This window comes from Mustela nigripes, chromosome X, assembly GCF_022355385.1.
Source record: "Mustela nigripes isolate SB6536 chromosome X, MUSNIG.SB6536, whole genome shotgun sequence".
Classification (NCBI taxonomy): domain Eukaryota; kingdom Metazoa; phylum Chordata; class Mammalia; order Carnivora; family Mustelidae; genus Mustela; species Mustela nigripes.
Genome location: NC_081575.1, coordinates 37,341,239 through 37,364,491, shown reverse-complemented (window position 1 = coordinate 37,364,491; position 23,253 = coordinate 37,341,239). Strand labels below are relative to the sequence as shown.

General features: G+C 44.7%; 1 protein-coding gene across 7 annotated transcripts in view; it reads right to left on the bottom strand.

Annotated features, from left to right (window-relative positions):
* Window positions 1-906: 906 nt before the first annotated feature.
* The window catches only part of CHRDL1 (chordin like 1), a 120,632-nt gene continuing 98,285 nt past the window's right edge, over window positions 907-23,253 (bottom strand). For 3 of the 7 annotated variants that reach the window (XM_059384988.1, XM_059384989.1, XM_059384990.1), the window contains exons 8-12: window positions 17,610-17,778; window positions 13,813-14,007; window positions 8,516-8,683; window positions 6,357-6,446; window positions 907-3,295 (exon numbers count right to left, since the gene is read on the bottom strand). In XM_059384988.1, the coding sequence (XP_059240971.1) occupies window positions 3,165-3,295; window positions 6,357-6,446; window positions 8,516-8,683; window positions 13,813-14,007; window positions 17,610-17,778 (753 nt within the window). In that variant the 3' untranslated portion in view covers window positions 907-3,164. Of the gene's footprint in view, window positions 3,296-6,356; window positions 6,447-8,515; window positions 8,684-13,797; window positions 14,008-17,609; window positions 17,779-23,253 lie in introns of all 7 variants that reach the window. The other 4 variants (XM_059384985.1, XM_059384987.1, XM_059384986.1 and 1 more) reach the window with 2 other exon arrangements.

The window sequence follows — 23,253 nt, the reverse complement described above, 5'->3', positions numbered from 1 at the left end:
ATCGTGTCCCCGCATTGGGCTCCGTGCTCAGTGGGAAGTCTACTTACCCTCTCCCTCTGCCCCTCCTCTTGCCTGTGCACCCACTTTATCTCTCTCTCCCTGAAATACAGATATAAATCTTTAAAAAACAAAAACAAAAACGAAAACCCAAAATTTTCCTTTGACCCCATATGCTCCTCCAGCTACTTCCTTCATGTAATCTCTCCACTGTCTACAATGAAGCTTCTCCAAAGAGTGACTCTAACTTCTGTCTCCAATTCCCCATCTCCTTATTCACTTCTGGCTTCTGCTCCTATCGTTCCCCCAGCACATCACCACCAATGACTTCTGTGTTGCTCACCCCAGGGCACACTTTTGTGTCCTTATATTATCTGATACTTCAGCTTTCTTGGCTTCTGCTACAGCACACACCTAACTGCTTTAGGGGTTTGAGGCAACTTGGTTTGGATCAACATAGATGACAAAACTCTCACCTTGCTCCCTGTGCAGCAGACTGAAATTGAGGCCCTCCAGAAACCCAAGTCAGTGGCCTTCTGTCCCCAATCTCTTCAGTTGTCTGGGCCATGGCTTTCCTGAACATCCATGGTCATAAATGAACGTTCACTAATCCCTTGACATGCACTGGCTAAATTAAGCCTCACTGCAGGATTGCAGGCAAAAGGCAATAGTATCATAATTATCCCTGTTTTATAGATGGGGAGACCGACACTGCTGGGACCTATAGGGCTGGGATTAAAAGCATGGCAGTTTGACCGCAAAGTCCCCACTCTTAGTGTCATTGCCACAGTGGGAGAGAGAGAGCATTGAGCTGAGTGTGAAACAACCTCCTGATTGCCTGCTACAGGGTCCAAGGTCAACACCGACCAGGGACTCAATTACTCACACAGCATTCCTGCAGATGGTTTTTCAAAATTAACTTTTTTATTAATTTAAAAATCAAAAAATACGCAAAATACGCCAACTACATAAATAAGTACCCTATTTAGGTACATGTCTTGTGAGAAGAATGAAAGGCTAATACTGTTACATTAAGTTTACTCTTACTTGTTTACACGAGTTAACTATAAAATGGCTACAACTGCTAAATGGTGCTTATGGTCTTTGTTGTTCCAAGTGTTTATGATACAAATAAATACACAAGAAGAACCACATCCATTCCTCTCCTAACTACAGGTGGCTTGGCCTCTTCTCCTTATGCTCTATTGCCTACACCACACCAAACACTGGAAGGTTTCTGTGTTGGCCTAGCTCAGTTCCACAGCTCCTGCTTCAGAAAGCACTTTGGAAAGGTGTGTCCCAGCCCCTGGGGGCAGAAGTCTATCTAGGGAAGCTCTCTGGGTGTTCCCTTATGGTTGAGCTTTCAGAGAACACCTGGGTGGGAAGGCTTTGGGGTGAGTCATTCCAAAGGGGAAATCACCACTTGGCCTGAGGATCCAGTTACTTGTTTCCACACTATGGAAATGCTGCCACCTCTGGGAGGGAGGCAGCAGCTACTCAGCAGCCTCATCCCCAGTAATGCTCTCTGGCATCTGGGCCCTGGATGTTCTCCCTCCCTTTCCCGTAGAGCATATGTATGAAGCGTTGGTCCCAAGAAGGCCTGGCCACGAGGCACCCCTGTATCTCTTCGAGAACAGACTCCTTTATGCCAGGTTGCCATAAAGATTTTTACATTTTTCCCTATTGGTGTCATCGACTGTAAGGAAAACAATGTTCCTCTCTCTTATGATCATGGAGTGGGAAATACATGACGTCTGCGTCCTTGATACTTCTGAGTACTCATTAGAGTTCATTCATGCCCAGCACAAGGGATGAATCTAGAAGGCAGGCTTGAGATCCTTGTGGAGAATTTATAGTTTTGCCACAAAGATAATGTCTAAAGCTAGGCCTATGAACAGAGAAGTTCTGCTCTGGTATCAAGCTGCAAATAGACATTTTCTGAGCAGCCTTCTCCAGGATTCATGACTCAGATCCCCACTCGCTGGGTGAGATGAGAATGGCAGGAAGGTTTAGAACAAAGATCTTTGTCAGAATGTCCGCTTCCCCAAATGCGCAATAATTCTCCTAACTGAACAGCCAACCTTCAGAAGCTTGTGGGGACTGAGCCCCTTTGCAAAGTCAAAACCAACTCCTGTAATTGGAGAAGAAGGAAAACTGCCTCTTTAAGGAGCTTCTAGAATGTAATCATTTAGCCTAAATTTTTGGACTATAGAACTCTGACCTCAAGAAAATTAGTGAATACTGAGCTATTCGTCGGTGACTCCTATTGACTTGAAAACACAGAAGGTTGCCTTGTTGACTTTCAGTCACCATTTTTTTCAACAATTATTTTTCTTCTGCGGAGTCAGTATTGGAAGATTTTACCCAGTTCTAACTTCTTTACGAGGGCTCAGGGAGAAAAGAGAAGTGCTATCACTAGGGAAACGTTATTTACAGCTTCAAAGTCAATGTGGCCATGAAATGGTGCTCTTACTCTTCACCCTGCCACCATAGTTCGTGACTTCAGCAAACACACCACTGACCCAAGAGCAGAAATTTCTGCTCACAATTCCTTCTTTATCCTCCTGGGTACCCACAACTTCAAAGCTACTTGGGAGCCAGATGAAGGAAAGGAGGGGAGAGACTATGCTGGCTTTGACTCCGAAGAAAGGCAGCAATTTAGTCTGTGTATGTGTGTGTGTGTGTGCACATGCGCACCCTTGCGCCTATGCATGCGTCTGTGTCAATGAGGATAGGGAGTTAAATTTTTTCTTAAAAACACAAGACATCCTAAAATTCAAAGAGTATAATATTTTCTCTGTACTACACAACTTCTACTAAGTCTTTTCTCTTTCATTGGAGTAACTTCCTAGATAGAAACCCTAGGGTTCTGTTTACTCTTTAACCTGTAAAGAAATGTGATTATCCCAGAAACTAGAGCAGTGCTGTGGTGTTCTACCCCTCTTTCTCCCACAAACAATTCAAGACTCTTCTAGTCTGGCAGGAGGTGTCTGAGGACTGACGCACCACTCCACACAGAGGAGCGAGTTATGCTGTGCATGGCGTGAATAATGAACTGCATTTGAGTCTGGGGTTTTAGGACACTGTTGACTTAAGCAAAATCAGCCCACAGTCCAGCTGCAGCTTGAGTTTTCTTGCTTTACCCTCTCCAATACTGTTTGTTTCATCTAACAGTGGCCCTTTTCAGACCTCTCCAGGTATAAAACCTTGACCAAATCTTCAAGCTCTGTTCTGCACACACGACTTGAACACATCTGGCTGATCTGAGCTTCTCCTTCGGTGAAGATCTTCCACTGGCCTACAAAGCAAACACAGAGTGGCCCAGACATGTAAGAGGAGGACAGAGCCAATAAAGAGTGTAACCAATCTAGCTGATCCTTACCCACTTTGTCCCCAGTGCGGGGGGGATCAGAATACAAACGTCAGGTGGTTTCAACAGAGCAATCCCCCAAAACATGTTTCTGGGACAGATACGAAAAAGGGCCATGGAGCATTCATTTCAACATGCAGGATTTGTAAGAATCCCAAGAATAATACCTAACGGCCTCAAGAGTCAAACCCAAGTATTATTCTTGGAGTTTTTGCAGTATATCTAGCATTTGAGAAATGCCCCACTATTAGGTTGTGAGCTAATTAGGTGGCTTACTTGGCACCACGTCAAATAAAGCAGTACCTGTATGTTACTGAGGTTTTGCTTTTCGGGGGGCAGATACTGGTTTAGGGAACTTGATTATTTACTGCTCTTTTCTCTGTTCACACCACCTTTTGCTAACAACTGCCCACCTCTGTTTTATTCTATGCTCACATGCTGTCCTTACACCCCCTTTAGCACCCCTCTGTCCCCTCCTGTGGCTATCCCTCCCATTCCCTGCTTTCTCCTCTCCCTCCACGGATGTGCCCCTACTTCCAGGCTGTCCTTAACAACTTGCCCCTTCCCCAATCCATCATGCTAGTTGAGCAAATATTTTTGAGTTCACACCCTGTGCTGACCACTGGTAATTACTCTAGATCATCCCTCTTCTGGACCAGTCCTTCTCTGACTCTCCTGATCCTCAAGTGTCAAGATTTTCCTTCTTCCGCTGTCGCTTTGCCATGGCAAATAATCTTCGTAACAAACTGCCCACACTGGATATCCTCCTTGGTCTTTCGATTCCTGTTCTTGTGGTGTTACAACCTAGGGAACTCGTGGTCCAAGGTCAGTGAGCTTCTCTTCATCCAGAATCTATTTTCAACCTCTTTTCTTTTCCTGGCCACAGGAGATCATGTCCCTCTTTACTTACAGACTCAATGTCTCTGTTCCCTTTCTCCCCTGGATCCCTCACTTTTCTCTGTTCTCTCCAACTCAGTGGGAAAGGAGAGAAGGGTCAGGCAAGGAACCTGCTTCCCCCAAAGTCCTGCTGTGTGCCAGGATCTGATGGTCACATGACAGAAAGGGTCAGGCCTCTTTTTGGTGATCCCCTGCTGGATCATCTCAGTGCCCACTTCCTTCAGTTGCACACAGCTGGAGGCACACACTGTCTACTTCTGCTATACACCCCAAATCCTGTTGTGGACAGAGAGTTCATTTCAATCATCTTTCAAGCCCCATCCCCCTCACCCCAGCACAGTGCTTGCTCATGGTGAAACAAAAATGTGTTTTTGAAATTAATTGGTAATTTCAAAAGTCACATCACTGGTACCAGATCCTAGTCTCTGCCCCTTTTATTCCTAACTCACATGTATGGACTCCCAACCCTCCTCAGTCTGAATTCTCCTCCTTCCCGTTCAGTTTATCATCTGTAAGTTTCCTACGTTAATAAACAAGTGACCTCATCAACCCTATTTCCAGCTGCCCATAGGATAAACTCTGCTCAAATGGCCTTTAAGCATCTTCAGCTAAACATGTTCCAAGTGAAACGTATTTTCCCCCTACTACCTGCTTATTCTCCATTGTTTCCCATTAGTGAATTAACACTATTCACCCTGTCTATAAAGCTGTTATTGTTGGCAGTCATTCCAAACTTACTTCTTTGTAGGGATGCTCACAATTTGACCTCAGAGGTGTCCCTCACGGTGACCTCTCTTTCCCTGCTGACCAACCTAATACAATGTAAGAGTTGTTTGTTTGTTGTTGTTGTTGTTTTATGGTATAAGGGCTTCCTAATTCAGAGTACCACCAACTACTTAATCACTGAGAGTTCACTTTTCACTCCACACAGTGGGCACTCCATTCTAAAAAACAGACCTGCATGCATTGCACACTTGCTTAAAACCCTCCCTTGGGGTTCTCACATCTGGAAAGCAAGTCCAACTTCTCAGCATGGTATGTTGGGCTCTTCAGAACATGGCTTCATCAAAGTATAAGTATCAGACAGATAAATCTGTCTAACCAAGAGACATCTTCCTGAAGCACCATTTTCATCTCGCTAGGCCATTTGTGAGTCTACAGAGAAAGCCACTTGCCTTCTCTGTGTACCTCTCCCTGGCCTCTTCCAGGGCCGCCCCCTCACCACGCTTCTTGTTCACTCCTGTCCGAGTCTTCTCTTAGGCTGAACCCTCTCCCTGAATGAATTTCCTGACCTGTCGCCCCATCACACCTTTCTCTTTCAAAACACACCTCCTCCCCGAAGCCTTCCTTGACTAAGCCCCTCTGGCTTCCTCACAGATTTCCCTGAGTACTTAAGTATTTAACTCTTCAGAACTAGACTGATTCATAGAGAAGGCATTTTCATGTTCTGTCTTGCCCATTGGCATTCCCTTTGGATAGGAATTCTGGGTCTTTTATTCCTTCAGAAGTACTCCCCCCTTCCCAGTCCCTAGCAATATCTAGTCCTCAGGCTCTATCCTGCATAGAAAGGGGGAGAGCTGCAGGTATGCCCCAGTGAGTGCCTGGATGCTTTTAAAGAAACAGGACAACTCAGGGGGCAGTACTAAAGAGCTGAACAGCGCTTTGCTGCACTGGGATGTGTTCTCTTTCTCTCTGTCTCTCATCCCCACCACCAGAGGATTCATCCTTCCAGATGGTACATCTCCACTAATGAACCAACCAACTCTGGAATCTCGTGAGCTTTCTCTGACCCTTTGGAGACTCCAGGGTTAGCAGTGTTCATTAAAGAGAGTCAGGTAACCTGAACTCAAGGAAGCTTATGCTCAGACCACATCTGGATTTGTCTTCACCAGGTCCAAGCTTTTCAGCTCACATTCAGAGACCCCCTCTGCTGATAAGTCCCCCAGAGAAGAGACAGAACATCTTCTGACATTGACCCTGAGCCTGCTGATAGTCACTGAGAATGAAAAGAGACTTTACTGGGGGCTCTGCTCCATGGAGGTCTGGAGGCATTTTCCAGGGGGGAGTAAAGAAACACAGGGTTACCACTTACTCAGGGTCGTCCTGGTCACCACCTTGAAGTGATGGAGTTCCTCAAACATCCTTTTGGAGATCTTTTCAATATGGAAGTGCTGGAGGATGCCTGGGGCCAAGTGAAAAAGTGGGGCAGGTGGTCAGGCCCTCTCTATCTGGAGCTACCACCCCCTTCCTCTGCTTGGGTTGAGCATATCATCTCATTACTGGGGCTTAGGAGTATCGAGCTGGGCTGTGTAATGTGCTTAACCAGGAACTTGGATGGCTCAAGGGTTATAATTGACTCCATCTGTTTCCTTGGCTCACTGGCCTCTCCTAGGTTCTCCAGAGAATAGAGATATTGAAGATAGTGTTGCTGACCATGGGCCCCCCTCCTAGGGAAAGCCACATGAATTGAGCATGGGTGCTGGTGGTAGCCTCTACCACCAAAGGTGGAATGAGAAATTCTGCCCTTGCCCCCACGTCCAGGTAGATTATGTCCCTGCCAAACCACTGGGCTGCCCTTCTGGCCAAGCAGCAAGAGCCAGCAGTGGGACTGTAGACAGGTTGTTTGTGTAAACGGAGAAGCCATCCCTGTTCCCGAACTCACTGAAAAGCATATTTTCCTTTGGGAAATATTCAGAGCTCCTTTAGGTTTCCTTACAGAAAATGAGGAAAGTAAAAATAAGAGGCGGGGGTAGCAGGTACCCACAGTTTCAACTTTGCCTGAAAAGCGTTTACTGGAATAACACCGAAAAGGAAAATGGCCTCGCAATGAAGGAGCAACAAGTTACCAGCCTACATAATCCTCAAGAGGTCTAGAGAGGCCACACGAAATTGTAGTCTGGGTGTTTCTCTACTCACTAAGCACAGCCTTTGGCTTCCCAGCACTGAACAAGTGGTCACTGAGACACTATACCAGCATGCTGAAAAACATCCACATGCCTCCAGGGAGTGAGAGGTGTGGAGAAAAAATAGTGGGTCCACTGCAAGGAAAGCCAACAGAACAGGGATTTAGACCTAGGTGACCAATTCTAGAGGAGTTAGGGAGTTAGAGCTGGAAAACCAACATTCCTTGGTATGGACCAAAAATAAACACGGGTGAGAAACGTGTGTTCAGCATTTTTTCAGGGGTGGGGAGGAATTCACACTTTCAGGCAAGAAAAGTTGGGAAAAGGAAGAGGAAGAAGCCCCACTAACACTCGGGCAATTGTTTTTCAAAGAATGGTCCAAGTGCCGAATTAGAATCACTGGCTGTTTGGGACACACCAAGGTGCTACCTAAGGACTACTGAAGTAACATCTCTTGGGTGGGGCTGGGTAGCTACATTGTAGACCAGATCCTTTGTATGATGCAAAAGCAGAGTACAGTTTGAGTGCTCTGGAGCCTTAGGCAGGAGAGAGCAGAAAAAGGATGTGCATTATTTCCCAACTGAAATCTTACCTCTTCACTCAGATTTCTAGAAAAGCTGACCAGACTAGATCAACACTAGCCTTGTACCTGCGGGATGGCCTGAAGAGCTATATGATCACAAGGAACACAACACAGCCCACTATGGCAGTCAGTGTGAGTAATCAGGAAAGGAACTGGATGAACATTATGACTGGGATTGTCCCTTCAGTGAGACTCTAAATCTTCTTGAGGGTGGGGACAATGTTTTCAATGTGTCTTACCCCAGAGTACGGACCATGATTTCAGAGATGTAGCTTCGCACCACATGAATGGATTTTCATGTTGGTTGAGCTTCATGTTGGAAAGAATGATAGGCTATAGTCTGGTTGGTCGTGACCTTAACTGCACATTAGAATCACCTGTGGAGCCTTCAATACACTCACACCAAGGCCCCATTCCTGGCCGATCCATCAACATCTCTGAGGGTAAGGCCCAGGCTTTTGGTATTTACAGAAACCTCTCCCAGAAGATTCTGATGTGCAGCTGGGGTGGAGAAACACTCCTTCAGCCTTTGTTGGTGTGAGAAAGACAACAAGCCCTAAGGTCAATGCTTAGTTTTTTGGACAGGTCATGACAAATTTAAAGGCCATAATCACAGATGTGTTAGTCATGTTTCTGAGCAATCAGGAGAACTGAGCCAAACAGAGGAAAAAGTTGAAGCAAAACTAAGGTGAGTCTTCCCCTCCTTCCCTGTTCCCCCACCCCTTACAAAAGAAATTAACAAAGAATCAATATTATCTTGCTCACCCTTTCGAATGGTCCAAACGTGGACCTCTACCTGAGGTGGTCTCTCTGTTTCCAGGGCTATTTTTCTGGTGGTCTCCCCATCCTCCATGAACACAGACTCATAGACAGGCATTGTTTCTTCTCCACAAAAGTAGCCCTTGCTGTCAAAGTTCTGGCCTGGAAGTTCTTCTGGAATCAGGAAGCAAGCAGAGGTTTTCCATGGCTTTCCAAAACCAGAAGTGAACTTCTAGGCATTCAGATATCTCGTTATTCATAATACCTCACACTCATCAAATGTGTACAGTCAACAAGAACATTCTCACAGAGATAAAAATCCCATCCATATCTCCTCAGCTCAGTTTAGGCTGCCCTGTAACAGCCACAATGTCACAAAAGGACACATGACCTTTTAGGTAAGTCCACATGGTGACAGAATGCATAGTTTCACAGAACACTGACCCACCAAGCAAACAAGATCCCCCCACTGCCACAGAGGAGCAGACCTCATGAGGAGGAAGAATGTCGCCAGGTACAAATCTCTGAGGCACTTCAGGGTATATAGGATTTTCCGGGTTGGGTCCAGATCATGGTCTGTTTAGCTCATGTTACCAACAGAGACCCAGGAGATGGGCTGACAGAGCACCTTGGTTAACTTCTCTGACATCATTTAGGTATACTTAGAAAACATTCATGACACTCACTTATGTGCATATACTTGCCCAAAGGATCTATCCAAATTGGCTTGACATTTCTGAATGCTCTTTGATTTGTTTGTAAGGGGAACGATAATACCAAATCAACACCAGTGCCAAAACCTAGATGTCAGATTAGTCATATGTACATTGTGCCAAATGAACGGTTGGGAGACATACACACAAAAAAACTGGTCAAATCCCTCAACTATGGATCATTTACTGTATAAACTAAACTGTTGTATTTCGGCTTCCAGGCATAAATATACCAGCCTCCTCATACTTCCTATTCTGCTCTGCCCTCCTCTTTCCTCAACTCCCAATAAACAAACAAACAAACAAAAAACACACAAAAAGAAAAAAACAAACAAACAAAACAAAACAACAAAAAAAGTTTCTCTCCTAGTTGGTTATCCTTGAGTTAGGTTTCCTTGCTGGCTTCGTGATCAGCACCCTCCTCATCTGGGTCTTTAAAGTGTACATTCAAATCAGGAACAACAAAGAGAAGCCAGGGACAGCCCCAAAACTCAGGAGTATGTGCAGAGGTTCATCTGTAAGATTCTCTGATGAGAGCACTGAGTGCCAGGTGCTTTGGATCTGTGACTACAATTAGGGAGACTCGTTGTTAGCCAAATGGATGCATGTTATCCAGAGGTTGGAATCAAATTGCTATTGTGTGTCCCTTGCTGACCTGATTAGTTTCCCACCCCCACCACCACTTTGGCAGTATAAGGACAAAACCAATCTTTTCTTGATGATTCCAGGTTGGACTTTTCAGTTTGCAGGTCCTTCTAGAATCAAGTTTCCTTTCTCCTTTTGTCCCTTTGTCATTATTTAATTCTCAGTGGGGCCAGTCTTTTTTGGGGGATATATTAGTAATTAAGGGATGTGTGCTAGCATTTTTCAAGTGGGAGAAGTGGGTCTCTGGGTGTACAGAGACCTCTATGTTTTTTTCACCTTTAAAATGAGAGCTGAGTTCAGTTGTTACATTTTTTGCACTGGGGGTGCCTGGATGGCTGAGTCTGCTAAGCACCTGACTCTTGATTTTGGCTCACGTCATGATCTTAGGGTCACGGGATGGAGTCCAAGCACAGAGTCTGCTTGTCCCTCTCCCTCTGCTGCTCCCCCTGCTCATGCTCTCTCTTTCTCTCTCTGTCTCAAATAAATAAATAAAACCTTAAAAAAATTTGTTTGCATCAAGTTAATACTGACTACATCTCTAACAGCCATGTGATCTCCATGATGGCACTGTAAATACCTGTGATGTGCTAAAAGTTCTCCCAGTGTCCCAAAGAGTCGTCTTGCACCACTCCCCTCCCCAAGAGCTTAATTTACTCAGCAGAAGGGCTCTACAAACAACAAAATCCATCAGTGACTCAACCCTGGTTGGCGTTTGAAAATACTAAGAGTAAACAAAGTATGACTTTCATGCTACACAGTGGACAACATCCTCCTCATTCCACACCCTCCACTTCAAGGTACTTTCTGATCTTCCATTTGCTTCAGGTTCCCCTCGTTTCATTTCCTTCCAAGGAAGCCTTCTGTGCTCCAAATCATTTCTGTCCATTTCCGCTTCCCTTGAGAATGCTCGTATACAGAGATCTCCAGAACCAAGAAATTGAAAAAGCATTTCCTTATGGAGGTGGAAATGACTGGTGACATATTATTCCCAACCAGATAACTTTTAAGTCTCGACAGGGGCATTTTCTGCTGTAAACCAAACGGAGTGTGTAATTATGGGAATTCCAGATATTGGGGAGGTGCAGTGAGGGAGGAGAGGAGTTGGGGAGCCTTCAGGAAGTAGAAGTTCTCCACAATCCTGTAGGTGGCCACTGGTACACAAAGCTAGGCCAATCTCTACCAGAACAAGGGCAAGTGAGAGAAAGAAAACCCTCATCCTTTATTTTGGCCCTTAAGTATGACTGGAGGAGTCTGCAATCATTTGTCAGAATGAAGCTTTTGGCTGGATCATCAGTGAATTCTATTTATCTATTTATCTTTCTTCCCTTTCTTCCCTTCTCAACACAAATAACTGTTCTTTTTTCCAACCATCTTCTTCCCTCCTCACTCTTTGTCCCTTTTTTCTCTGTCATGTGGTGTTTTCTAAGAGGCTGAGGGTGTCGTGATCTTCCCCTTTCTCATTCCTCAAATATCACTTCTTCAGAGAAGCCTCCCCTGGCCACTTTTTTTTTAAAGTTTTTTAAATTTTTATTTATTTGACAGAGATCACAAGTAGGCAGAGAGGCAGGCAGAAAGAGAGGAGGAAGCAGGCTCCCCGCCGAGCAGAGAGCCGGATGTGGGGCTTGATCCCAGGACCCTGGGATCATGACCTGAGCCGAAGGCAGAGGCTTTAACCCACTGAACCACCCAGGCGCCCCTCCGGCCACTTTTTTGAAAGTCACCACCCTTCCCCTTCACTGGTCCTTGATCCTGCTTGGTCTTTCTTCACAATACCCATCCCAACCTAAAATCACCTCATTGCTTGTGTTCATTGTCTTTCCTCTTCCACTAGGTTGTAAGGATGATGCTGGCAAGTGGCCTTAGTCTAGCTTGTTCATCTCTTGGAGTGTCTGTAACCGTGTCTTGCAGACGATAGGCATGTAATACATATTTCCAGATCGAATGCCTGAGTGAGTACATGTTTCCTGATGCACTGAGGTTTCTGAGGAGCTGGAGCAGGTGCCCTGGCATCTGTGGCTAGTGACTCTCAGTAGGCAAAGTGACTATCAGGCATCACTCAATTTGCAGACACACCTGTTTGCCTCACTGAGACTGGTACAGAGAATGGGCCAGAGACTGTCTCCTGCCATGCTGCTCTGCAAGTTGCTCCACATCCCCAAGTGGAGTGGCAAAGCAGCTCTTCTAGAGAGACTGGTATGGTCAATCAGATTCTTCAACGTATTGTCTGTTGGCATTCTGGAGGACAGTTCTTTAAATAATAACTTCTTCTTCTAATTACTTAAATAATACATGTTGTCAAAAATTTGAAAAATGCAGATAAACCAAAAGAAGAAAATGAGAACCACCTATGGTTCAATCATCCAAAGACAGTCATTATTAATAGTCTGCCATATGCCTTTCCAGCCTTTTATTTTGGCCTAAGTGTATTATAAACACTTTCTAAAACACAAGTGAAATCATAATGTTGTTTTTTAGCATGCTCTTTGTACTTAACCAATCTGTTACAAACATCTTTCCATGCCATTAAATCTTGGTCTACAATGATTTTTGCTGGCTATATAATATGGCACGTTATGGCTGGACCATCATTTATTTAAGTTCAGTTGAACTGCTCACTTCTTAATTGAATCACCTGTATCACCAAAGGCCTAAGCATAGAATGAAATGGGATTTGGTCTGAAGGGCCAAGATCAAAATTGGAATGTTATAAAGTGGGGATGCTCAAAAAAATATATGTTGGCTAAGTTCATGGTTGCCTGCTGATCATGAGGAATTGTGTCAGCTCAAGGAATTTAGTTCTCTGCCTACTTTGAAAAAGTTTGGCTTTTCATCTGTGTTTACAAAACCACACATAGGTGTAAGAAATGGTAGATAAATTCATGTGCAAGGAACAGACTCAGTCATTCTCGCCTAGAATATTGGAGCTGGAAAGGCCCTAAGAAATCATCTCCTCTAACCCTCTTGTTTTGCAAAGGAGGAAACTGAAGCTCAGAAAGGTGCAGGGACTTTTTCTAGGTTACATAGGAAACCACCGGCAGAGCAAAGATTAGACTGCTTGATTACCAATCCCCAATGTTGTCAATCGCAACACTACAGACTACATTTTTATCTACGTCATAGGCATTAAACCACTATTTAATTTACTTTTTTTCTTATCAGTCCAATATTTTCTACTGGCCTGGAAAAGACAATGGACTGTAAATGACCTGAATTCGAAACCTTGGTTTTATTATCAATTTGTGTGACTCAGGGCCGGTCACTCAATATGCTTCAGTTTTATCTTTAATAGAGCAATAATATCATTATAAAATTGTAGTGTTGGGATGGGAGCTTTGAGATTAATTGTTCCAAGCTTTCCATTGAACAGATGGCTGATGAAGGTCAGGGTAGATTTGTCACATTTCCAAGGTCACACAGCAACTTCGCTCAGGCCCAGAACCCACGCTCCTTCCACTCTAACTCACCTGTCTCCAACCCTGTCTCAAAATGCTCATGGATGCAATTGTGTTTGATGGGTTAAACAGTGACATCAGTGACAGGTTCTACTATTCTTCTGTACAATCCTCATAAACTACTATTATGAATAGTGTAGTACTACTACTACTACAGCTCTACTGTTCTTCTGTATAATCCTCATAATCCAATTTCTCTGCAATTTAGAAAAGCCAGGCTGAAGTCTGGCACTTAGGGCTTTGTGGGCCCAAAGGTGTGGTAGACACAGGCACACCCCCAGTCTACTTCTGAGTAGTAAGTTTCTTCCAAGGAACCATCTTATCAGCCCTTCAAGAGAGGGGAGGATAGGTTCATTGTTAGAGCTGGTATCATTACGATGTTGTGGCAGATTGATTAGGTTTCTGGTGCTCCAAGAACACTGAGAAGGACTCTATGGGGATCTCAGTCAACCAAAGGCAGGGCTTCCAACCAACGCACCTTTTGCCTTTTTACCTGGACACACCTTGCAGCACTTCCCATCTATTTTTTGAGGATATTTGCAGGGGTATCGATTGGGGCAGTGGATTTTCTTACACTCTTGCTTGGTGACATTACAAGTGCACAGCACACACTCCACAATGCCAAATGCTCGGAGGTTTGGGTGCCAGGACTCGCCATGGGAGTAGGTCTTTCCATTGGAAACACACACTGGAAGAGAACACAGGACTGGAAATTAAAGGCTAGGGAGCTGAAACAGGTCCCTGTGCTCAGAACCCAAGATCTGAACCCCTTAAGACATCAGTCATCCTTTGTCCTTTTCGTGGCTCAACGATGTATGTTGACAGAGCAGCTTCTGTAACAAAAAAACAAAACAAAAACAAAAACCCTCCAAAATAAACAAACAAAAAACCCCAGCTCAGTTCCTGTTCTCCTGTTAGTGACTATTCCGGTCCTTCAGCAGTAGCCTCTGATCCTCACAAGTGCCCGGCCCATGGTGAGCCATCAAGAAATATTTCTGAAACTGGAGGAATGTATCAATGGATGAAAGGAGAATTCCATCTGCCCTGGGTACCTGATGAAGAAACTGTAGTAGAATTTAGCCTTAATACCCGCAGTTTTACAAAAGATCTCTATGGCCCAAGTAGATAGGCTTCCTGGCATGAAAATTTCCCAGAGATGTTGGCTGCCCAGAAAGGCTAAATGCAGAAACTATTGCTCTTCTCAAAGGGCCAGTATTTCCAGATCCCAAAGCAAATCCTTCCAAAATATCCCAGGCTATGAGAGTCTGATCCACCAACACAGATGGGTATGGAGCTAATGGCACTGGCCTCCCATCTGGCATGAGAAGGAAGGCACTAATAAAAGAGGGAAAGGATCATGAAAGAAAGAGCCTTCTGTGCCTCTAATCTTCAGCAATATCCTCTGGTCTCCACCTCACAGTGGCTGTAGAGATTCCATGGCAGTGAATCACTGCCTAGCCTAGAGATAGCCTTTGGTGGTCTCACATTTGTTGGGCGGGAAGTGAAGTCACAGGCTCCATGTTTTCTAGGTGCCTTGGGAGAGCTGTAGGCTGAGGGGCTGATGAAGGAAAGGGGCCACAGGAACATCCTTCCATGCAAACCAACGAAAACTAGTCCGGCTCCCACTGTAAGGCAGGGAGCTAGGCTCCAATATAAGAACTCTACTGGGCTTAAACGGGGAGGGCTGAGAATAAGTCCTCTCTCTTTTTAAAAGTGCTGAGACATTCTGGAGATTTTAAGCCATGACTGGGACTGGGTGTGTTTCTCATTATTCCCATCACCTCATTATACCCAGGGAGACCTGTCGGCATCCTGATCAACAACATCTCTAGTGTGGGTTGTATCACTTGAGGCGGGGCTAGGCTGGGAGAAAGAGCCCCACTTGGGGCGTTTCTAGGAACTGACTGATTTGGCCGCAAGACAATGGCCTCAGAAGGATGAATCATTGGGCTATTTCTTTCTCATCAAGTCCACTGGGTCACATTTGGAAATATGGATGATGTTGGCTGTCTTTTCCTGTCCTTTGCAAGTACTGCTAGAGTCCTAGGCACTCTAGCCCGTCAATCCATGTGAAGATTTTCAAGAACCTGAGAACCTAAACAAGAGAAGCTCCCAAACTTATTATATGGAGATAGGACAGGGAGTTGACACATGAACTGTGAGGCTCAGGGCTGGGGATGGAATCACCTGACAGCTGGCCAGATATGTTTTCTTTCTCCTGTCTCCACCACTCCTCTCTCCATGGAAGACAGCGACCCTCCCTCCTAGACAATCTGATCAAGGTAGGCACGTAGTCTGCTTCAAGCAAATTTAGGCTGGAGTCAAGTTCAAAATAGCTGAGTCCTATCACTTCTCCTCTTTGACTTAGGCAGGGGACCAAGCAGATGTGTCCCAGAGGAGCACATCTGTTAGCAGGAAAGCTAAGGAGAAGGACAAGCAGGACCTCCAGTGTTATATTACCAGCTTCCCTCTCCCCTAAGCATTTCGACTAAGGGAACAATCTAGACAAGGTGAGAGCCTACACTCTAAGATGCAGGAGTGGGAGGTCAGTGCTCTAGAGGGAAATGCAGCCTTCTCCCCAACAACGAACTCTTGATATGATTTTAAATCATCCAGCTGGGGCATTGAGAGTGGGGGCTGGGCACAAGTGATTCTGCAGTGAACTATAATAGAAAGGTCAGGAAAGAACCACTGCATCCAAATCAATGGGAGCAATGAAAAAATGTAAACCAGCTCGGCCTTTTGTAGGACACAGAATAAATCAAGGGATGAGCCTCTGCCCTAAAATGAAGAGGCCTGTGGAAATCATGGGATTTAGGATTTTCAAAGTCCATTACCCCACAGGTTTTTTTCTTTTTTCTTTTTTTTTTTTTTTTTTTTAAGGCTTTGAAATACTTTCAGAGCAAATGGAATCTACTGGAGACAATTTTGGATTGACAATCAAACTGCATCTTTACCCCCTTCTCCCCCACATTTCATAAATTCATGTTGGAATGCCTTGGACTTTAAAAATAATACATTTCAAATCAAAGCCAGATCGATAGTAAATATTTCCAATTCTTCTAATATATCACCATTTTCTATTAAGAGTTTTATTTTGCATGTTCTTCTTTTAAGCCTGTTAGTTTCAAAAGCGATTCAATGTTTTTTATCTGTAATCTGAAATTTACATCTAACTCGTAACAGATGTGATCAGCCAGCTTTGGTTTGACCAGCTTTGTTGAGATTTATAGTAGGAGCTCTTTGTAACGGATTGTTTTTCACCTGTGTTATTCAATCATTTGGTTTAATAATTTATTACTTTTAACCCGTTCAGGGAACTGGCTTTGATTTGTTTCTCCTTTAAAGGAAACAAAACATGTTTGTGGTTTCGTAAAAGGAACCAGCTGAGCTATTGCTGTGAAGAGCTGGTTGACATGATGCCTAAAAAAGTAAGAAGCGGTCAATTGTTTGATTGAATTTCTCTTCCCCACTCCAACCCCCGCTACTGGGGTGGGGGTGGAGGCCGGGGAGCTCTGCGCAGGAAGGTCTGGGGCCACGGACATGTGTGGGTGCCTGTTTCAACCAGCTGGTTGGCTGAGTGGGACTGCATGTCCGTGTTAACTTGATCAGTCCTTCTGGTGCTTGGCCAGGATGTTTCTGGATTTCTTACTGGGTTACTCATTTCTAATGACAATCGCCTCATGTGAATTAGAATCTCTAAGCGTGGGGTCCGAGAATAGGTATCTTTAGCAAGGGGTCCGGGAAGAATCCTGGGTACCCTGAGGAATGAGAATCACTATTTCTAAGGTGCGGAGCTACGGGCTTCCAAAGCGTCTGGCGCTGAGTACCTGTGAATATCGGTACCTAATGGGAAAACAATCTCTCATTAAAACAATCTCATTAAAAATGCCTAATGGGAAAACAATCTCTCCTTCCTTTAAGGATCCAATCAACTTCCCCCAAAGACCTGCAACCCCCTAGGGCAACTGCAAAAAGGCTGGGGGCCACGTCAGGCTCACTGCTTTCTTGCCTTTTGATCTAAACAAAGACAGATACACCAGAAGTAAAAACTAAGCTCTTCCGGGCTGTGTTTAAGGAAATCCTGAGAGTTTCTTAGGGTCGCTTGTCCACAGTCGCTTGGAGGCTTGATGATAAGTGATGCTCTTGTGACTGTCTGATATGCTTGGGACACAGTGCCCTTTCTAGGTCCAGCCCTCCAAAGATGGTGGGGAGAGGGGAGGTGGGGAGGTGGAGGTAAGGCATGGAAATCCTGCTGTGGATATGGTACTGAGGGAGTGTGTTCCTTACCCTGTCCGTGCTTGTGTTTGTTGTTGATGACAATCTGCACGATGGTGCCCGATGCTTGCTGAGAATCCATAAGAGCTCCTCGGTGGCTTCTGGCCCCAGGAAAGCGGGGCAGCCCTCCAGCCTGTCGGCTTGGTGGAGAGTCATAGTGAGAGCGGTGGTAGGAATGTCTCTGTAAAACGACAAGGACAAACTCAGTCCCCCAATGCCACCAGAGAGAAGGCAGGAAGGGCCTGACACACACGGCTGCAGCCCTTTCATGAACTGTAGTGATGACCTGAGCTCTGATCCTAAATTAACTATGTGTCCACCCACACCAGTAGCCACATGAGGATATGAGGGAGGAGTAGCTTTGACGACACGCTGAGATTTTTCTCTCTTCTTCCAGGAGACTGGGTGAGCATCACTGACAAACAGCCAGGAGGGAGCAAACAGCCAATTAAAGGGAAATAAAGTGTTCTTCTTGTCCCCAAGAATCTTATGTGTAACAAGTAAGGTACTAGCCTGCAACACAAGGTGGGACAGAGGAAAAGTATCAATTGCTGTGCAAAGTAAGAAGAGAAAGAGAACTGGTGGGGGAGGGTTTGTGACCTGGGCCATGAAGGGTGGACAGAATTTTTTTTACAGGCAGAATTGGTGGGGAATATTCCAGGCAGCCATTTCCAAGTTGAGAATATGTAGCAGAGAACATAGAGTCCATAAAAGGGAACAGTTGAAGGATAACATTCCAAAAGTGGGTTGCAGCCAGATCATGAAGCACTTAAAATGACAGGCTAATAAGGGGACTTTATTCAGTAGGTGACAGAGGAGAAAGTGTGGAAGACTTTGAGGGTTTTTTTTTTTTTTTTGTAAAGCAGGGAAATAATCAGAACTGTGTTTCCAAACATTGATCCCTAATCATGTATACGGTGGACTGGAAAGGAAGAGATGGGACCTAAGGATAGTCCAGATAAAATGCACTGAGACTCTCAATGCAGCCAATGGCACGAGATCATAGGGCAGAGTACAGATACCCTGGACATTTTATAGGATAACTGACAGTGTATGAGAGTGCCAGGATGTTAGCTAGAGGTGAGGGTTTTGTTTTGCTGTCACTGCTAGATCTCCAGCCCGAAACAGTGGCCAGCCTGTAGAAGGGGCTCATTAAACACTCATCGGATGAATGAATGAATGAATGAATGAATGCTGTGGTCCCTAATGAATGCTTAGAGTCCTGTAGTCTAAATTATAGAACCACTGCTCTCTCAGCAAGGGTTCTATACATGATGAACCCACCAAGCTCTTATCCACCCATCTCCCAGGAGCTGAGGGAACATGAAGGCAGAGGAAGTTGGAATGAATGAAGACTAGACCTTAAAGCGAAAAGCCAAATAAATAACACTGTGTTTTGGGGGCGACTGTTGGGGTAAAGGAAGGGTGACCCACTAAAAAATCTTTTGCAGGCTGTTAGATCCTTATATTCAGTGTTAGAAATGACAGGGGATCTTGGACACACATGTTGCAAATTGAGCTTTGGGAATCAGTATTATTCTATTGGTGGGGGAGGTGTTGGTGGGAGAAGGGGAGAGAGAACAGGAGCTGGAGTAAGAGAAAAAGAACATAACTCTAAATCTAAGAAGAGTCCATGCTGGTACATCGCTAGAAAATCTCACACAAATAAGACTTTGCATCAATTTATTATCATGTACACAGATGGGATTCTCAGTGCAAATATTTTTCATTCCCACAATGGCTTATATGTCCTTTTCACTCACATTCCACAAAGACCATTACAGATTGTTCTGTCCTTTCTGGAGTCTGGCACAGTTTTGCCAAAGGAACACAGAGACGACAGTTTGGCTGGTGGGTGTCCTACCGATGATACTAAAGGGTGGGAGTTCAACGGGGCTAGAAATTGCAAGAGAAAAGGTCGCTGACCCAGGATGAGCAGCAAGTACAAGAAGTTCTCTGATTCGTGAGGGTGAGAACGAAGTGAAAAGCTCTTCTTTGGTACCAGGCCTGAGACCCTGGACATAGGGTAAGGGCAGAAAAAAAAAGATTCAAAACCCAAACAAACAAACAAACAAAACCCTCAAGGATTTTGATTGTCTGCCAGAATCTCACCTTGTTTAAGCCTTTTGTTTTATAGAAAGAGAAACCAAGGCCAAAGAGGAGCAGGGTTTTATTTAGGGTGACAGTGAAGATGGAGTTTTTGGAGATTGCAGGGGAGTAGTGATGGAGGTGCAGAGTGGAGAGGAAGATGAACAGGAGGAAAAAGGAAGGAGAGAGTGGGAGAGGGAATGTGTGGTCAAGCTCAGCGGGCTGCAAACAGCTGCTCTGAAGAAAATATCAAAGTCTGCTAAGACGGGGGTACCTGGGTGGCTCAGTCGGCTAAGCATCCAACTCTTGGTTTCAGCTCAGGTCATGAACTCGGAGTTCTGGGATCGAGCCCCAGGTCAGGCTCTGCACTCAGCGGGGAGTCTGCCTGAGAGTTTCTACTTCTGCCCCTCCCCACCTCAAAGAAATAAAACTTAAAAAAAAAAAAAAAAGTCTGTGAAAAGAACAAAATCCAGGAGTGCCTGGGTGGCTCAGTTGGTTAAGCATCTGCCTTCAGCTCGAGTCCTGATCCCAGGATCCTGGGATCGAGTCCCGCATTGGGCTCTCTGCTTAGCAGGGAGCCGGCTTCCCTTCCTGTCTCTCTTCCTGCCTCTCTGCCAACTTGTGACAGTCTTGGGATAGAGCCCTGTGTTGGGCTCTCTGCTCAGTGGGGAGCCTGCTTCTCTCTCTCCCTCTGCCCCTCCTTGTGCTTTCTCTCTCTCCCTTTTTCTCTCTGAAATAAATACATAAAATCTTTTAAAAAAAGATAAAAAGTCCACTACAGTGTTCACAACCTGGGGATGGGGGTGGCAATGTGTGATGTGGATTTGAGGGTAATAGCTCTTTTAAAAGTTGTTCTCCTAAACAAAGGAACGGAAGAGGTTACCAGAGACCATTCTGACCTTTTTCAGGGAGAAAGAGAAAAAGACATTAACAAACTGGAGCTTATCTTCAAACCCAGCTGTGAAGAGCCTGCTTGAGAGAGCAGGTCAAGTGTAGTCAGGTAGAAGTGGCCACGTAGCTAGGCTTTGTTTTATTCTGTTCTGTATTTTGGCATTATTTGATTTCCCCACTTGAAGTGCTGATAATTCTCTCAGGCTTTTTTTTTTTTTTTTTAAAGATTGGTTTGTTTGTCTCTCTGTCTGTCTATCTATCTTACTGAAGACCTTTCTACACACAATGTGGGGCTCAAACTCACAACCCGGAGATCAAGAGTCACAAGCTCCTCCAATTGAACTAGCCAGTCGCCCTTCTCTCAGGATTTTTAGGTGGTTCTCACACATTTTTTTTCTGATGGTTGGACAGCCCCCATTACTGCAGAAAGTTCTCCAGGAATTTCTTCCTTACTTGTCCTAAGAGGGAAGGGTTATATTGGCAGAGACAGGAAAACAGGACAGTTCAGGAATAGTCTTCGAAGTGACTTCATGGCTGTGAATTTGAAGTTATCACAAAATAAAATTAAAAAAATTTAATTAAAAAATGTCTTCACCACTTCCTCATATCAGGGAGATCATATGACATGGGGGCTTAGGTGGGTAGGAGAAGAATCAATGAAACAGGATAGGATTGGGAGGGAGACAAACCATAGGTGACTCTTAATCTCACAAAACAAACTGAGGGATGCTGGGGGGAGATGGGAGAAGGGGGGTGGGGTTATGGACATTGGGGAGGGTGTGTGCTTTGGTGAGTGCTGTGAAGTGTGTGAACCTGGAGATTCACAGACCTGTACCCCTGGGGATAAAAATATATGTTTATAAAAAATAAAAAATTTTAAAAAAAATGTCTTCAGAGAGGCACCCAGGTCACTTAAGTTCCTATCTTCAGCCCAGGTCATGATCCCGGGGTCCTGGGATCGAGCCCTGAATCGGGCTCCCTGCTCAGCCCTTGGCTGCTCCCCCTGCTTGTACTCTCTCTCTCTCTGTCAAACAAATAAATAAAACCTTTAAAAAAATGTCTTCAGAATGTGTAGTAATTCACACGGCCATAAGCCTGTTATAGCTTCATCACTGGCCCCCTGGGACCATTCCTGTCTGGGAGACACTCGGGCCAGTTTCCTTCCCAAACTATTGTTCTGACAATGTGAATGAGACATGGATTTCTATCTGTTTCCTATTGTTTCAATCCTTAAAGCTTTCACTTTTCTAATGGTTAATCTCTGAGTAATCTTTTGGGGACAAAATCAGAGTTTGGCTGTCATCCAAAACAAAATTCTGCTTGCTTTCATGTTTTGGCTTTCCACCCTGTGTCTACTTCTCCCTCCCTACAACACACACACACACACACACACACACACACACCCATGGTACCAGGACCTGTAAGTGTGAAATTATGATCTGGAAACCGAACAGAAACCTGTTTAGGATTTTCCAAAGGAGCCATAATTAAGCCACTGGTTCTCCTTCGTGTACACTTCATAAAACTTGGTGAAATGGATGGTTTTCAACCCACTTGCCGAAATAGAGCCATTACCTGTGTTCCTATCGAACTGAGGTTTTCCATGGTTCCCTGTAAGTAGGAATGCTCTATTAAAGTGACAGGCTACCGAATTGGCAATGTGTTGTTACGGTTGCCTTTTTTGATCCCATACAGACAGTTGGGCCTGCAAAGGATATCCTCTCCTACCTTCTAATTTTTGGCTGGTCAAGAGGCAGCAATGAGTTCGAAGTACCTCTCTCTTATATGGGACAAATTCCCAAAGCACATTAACATTCATGAGAAACCCCTCACACACATTTCACTCCACCTTCCACATCCCTTTCTTCAACACGTATTTCTTGGGTGCCTACTATGTGCCAGGTACATATTTTTCTATTACTACAGATACTATTTATTATTCAAATCACATCCCACAACATCTACCCCTTTTGGAACAAAGGAAAATATTTATTTATCATAAAGTGGAACCATCTGGATATTTTTGTCTACCGGGCCCCAATGTTTGTTTCTAAAGATAGGTCTTGAATTCCTTTGAAAATCAATAACTATTTCAAGGCATTCTGAATTTGACCTCTTTTGCTACAGGAAGTATGGGATTAAGTTCAGCCCAATCTCCAGCAGTTTTGGAAGAAGGACAAGATGGAAGGACAAAGGTGGGGTTGGAGGCAGCATAAAATGAAGTCAAGAAGAAAGGCGCATTAATAGCCTTACCAGCAGGACCTCCGAGCTGGCCGCAACACTTAACATTGGGATCCAAGCACCCAGCTTAAGGTGTCTGAGACCCAAATTCAGGGAGAATGGCATGTGGTTGGTGGCCATGAATTTAGTCATTCTCAATGTCCTCCCTCAATAAAAAATGAGGGTGGATTAAAGGAGGAAATTGACAACACAGAAGATGGAGACTGGCATCATCTGTTAAGATCTGGAAGGAATCTCACTTCCTATAAAGCAGATAGAGGTAGATGGAGAAAAGCTTCTTAAAATTTTTTTACATTTGTATTCAAATTCCAGTGGATGAACCTACAGTGACATATGAGTTACAGGTGTACAATGTAGTGATTCCACACGTCCATACAACACCTGGCACTCATGCCCTCCTGAATCCCCACCACTTATTTTCCCCATCCTTGGGATC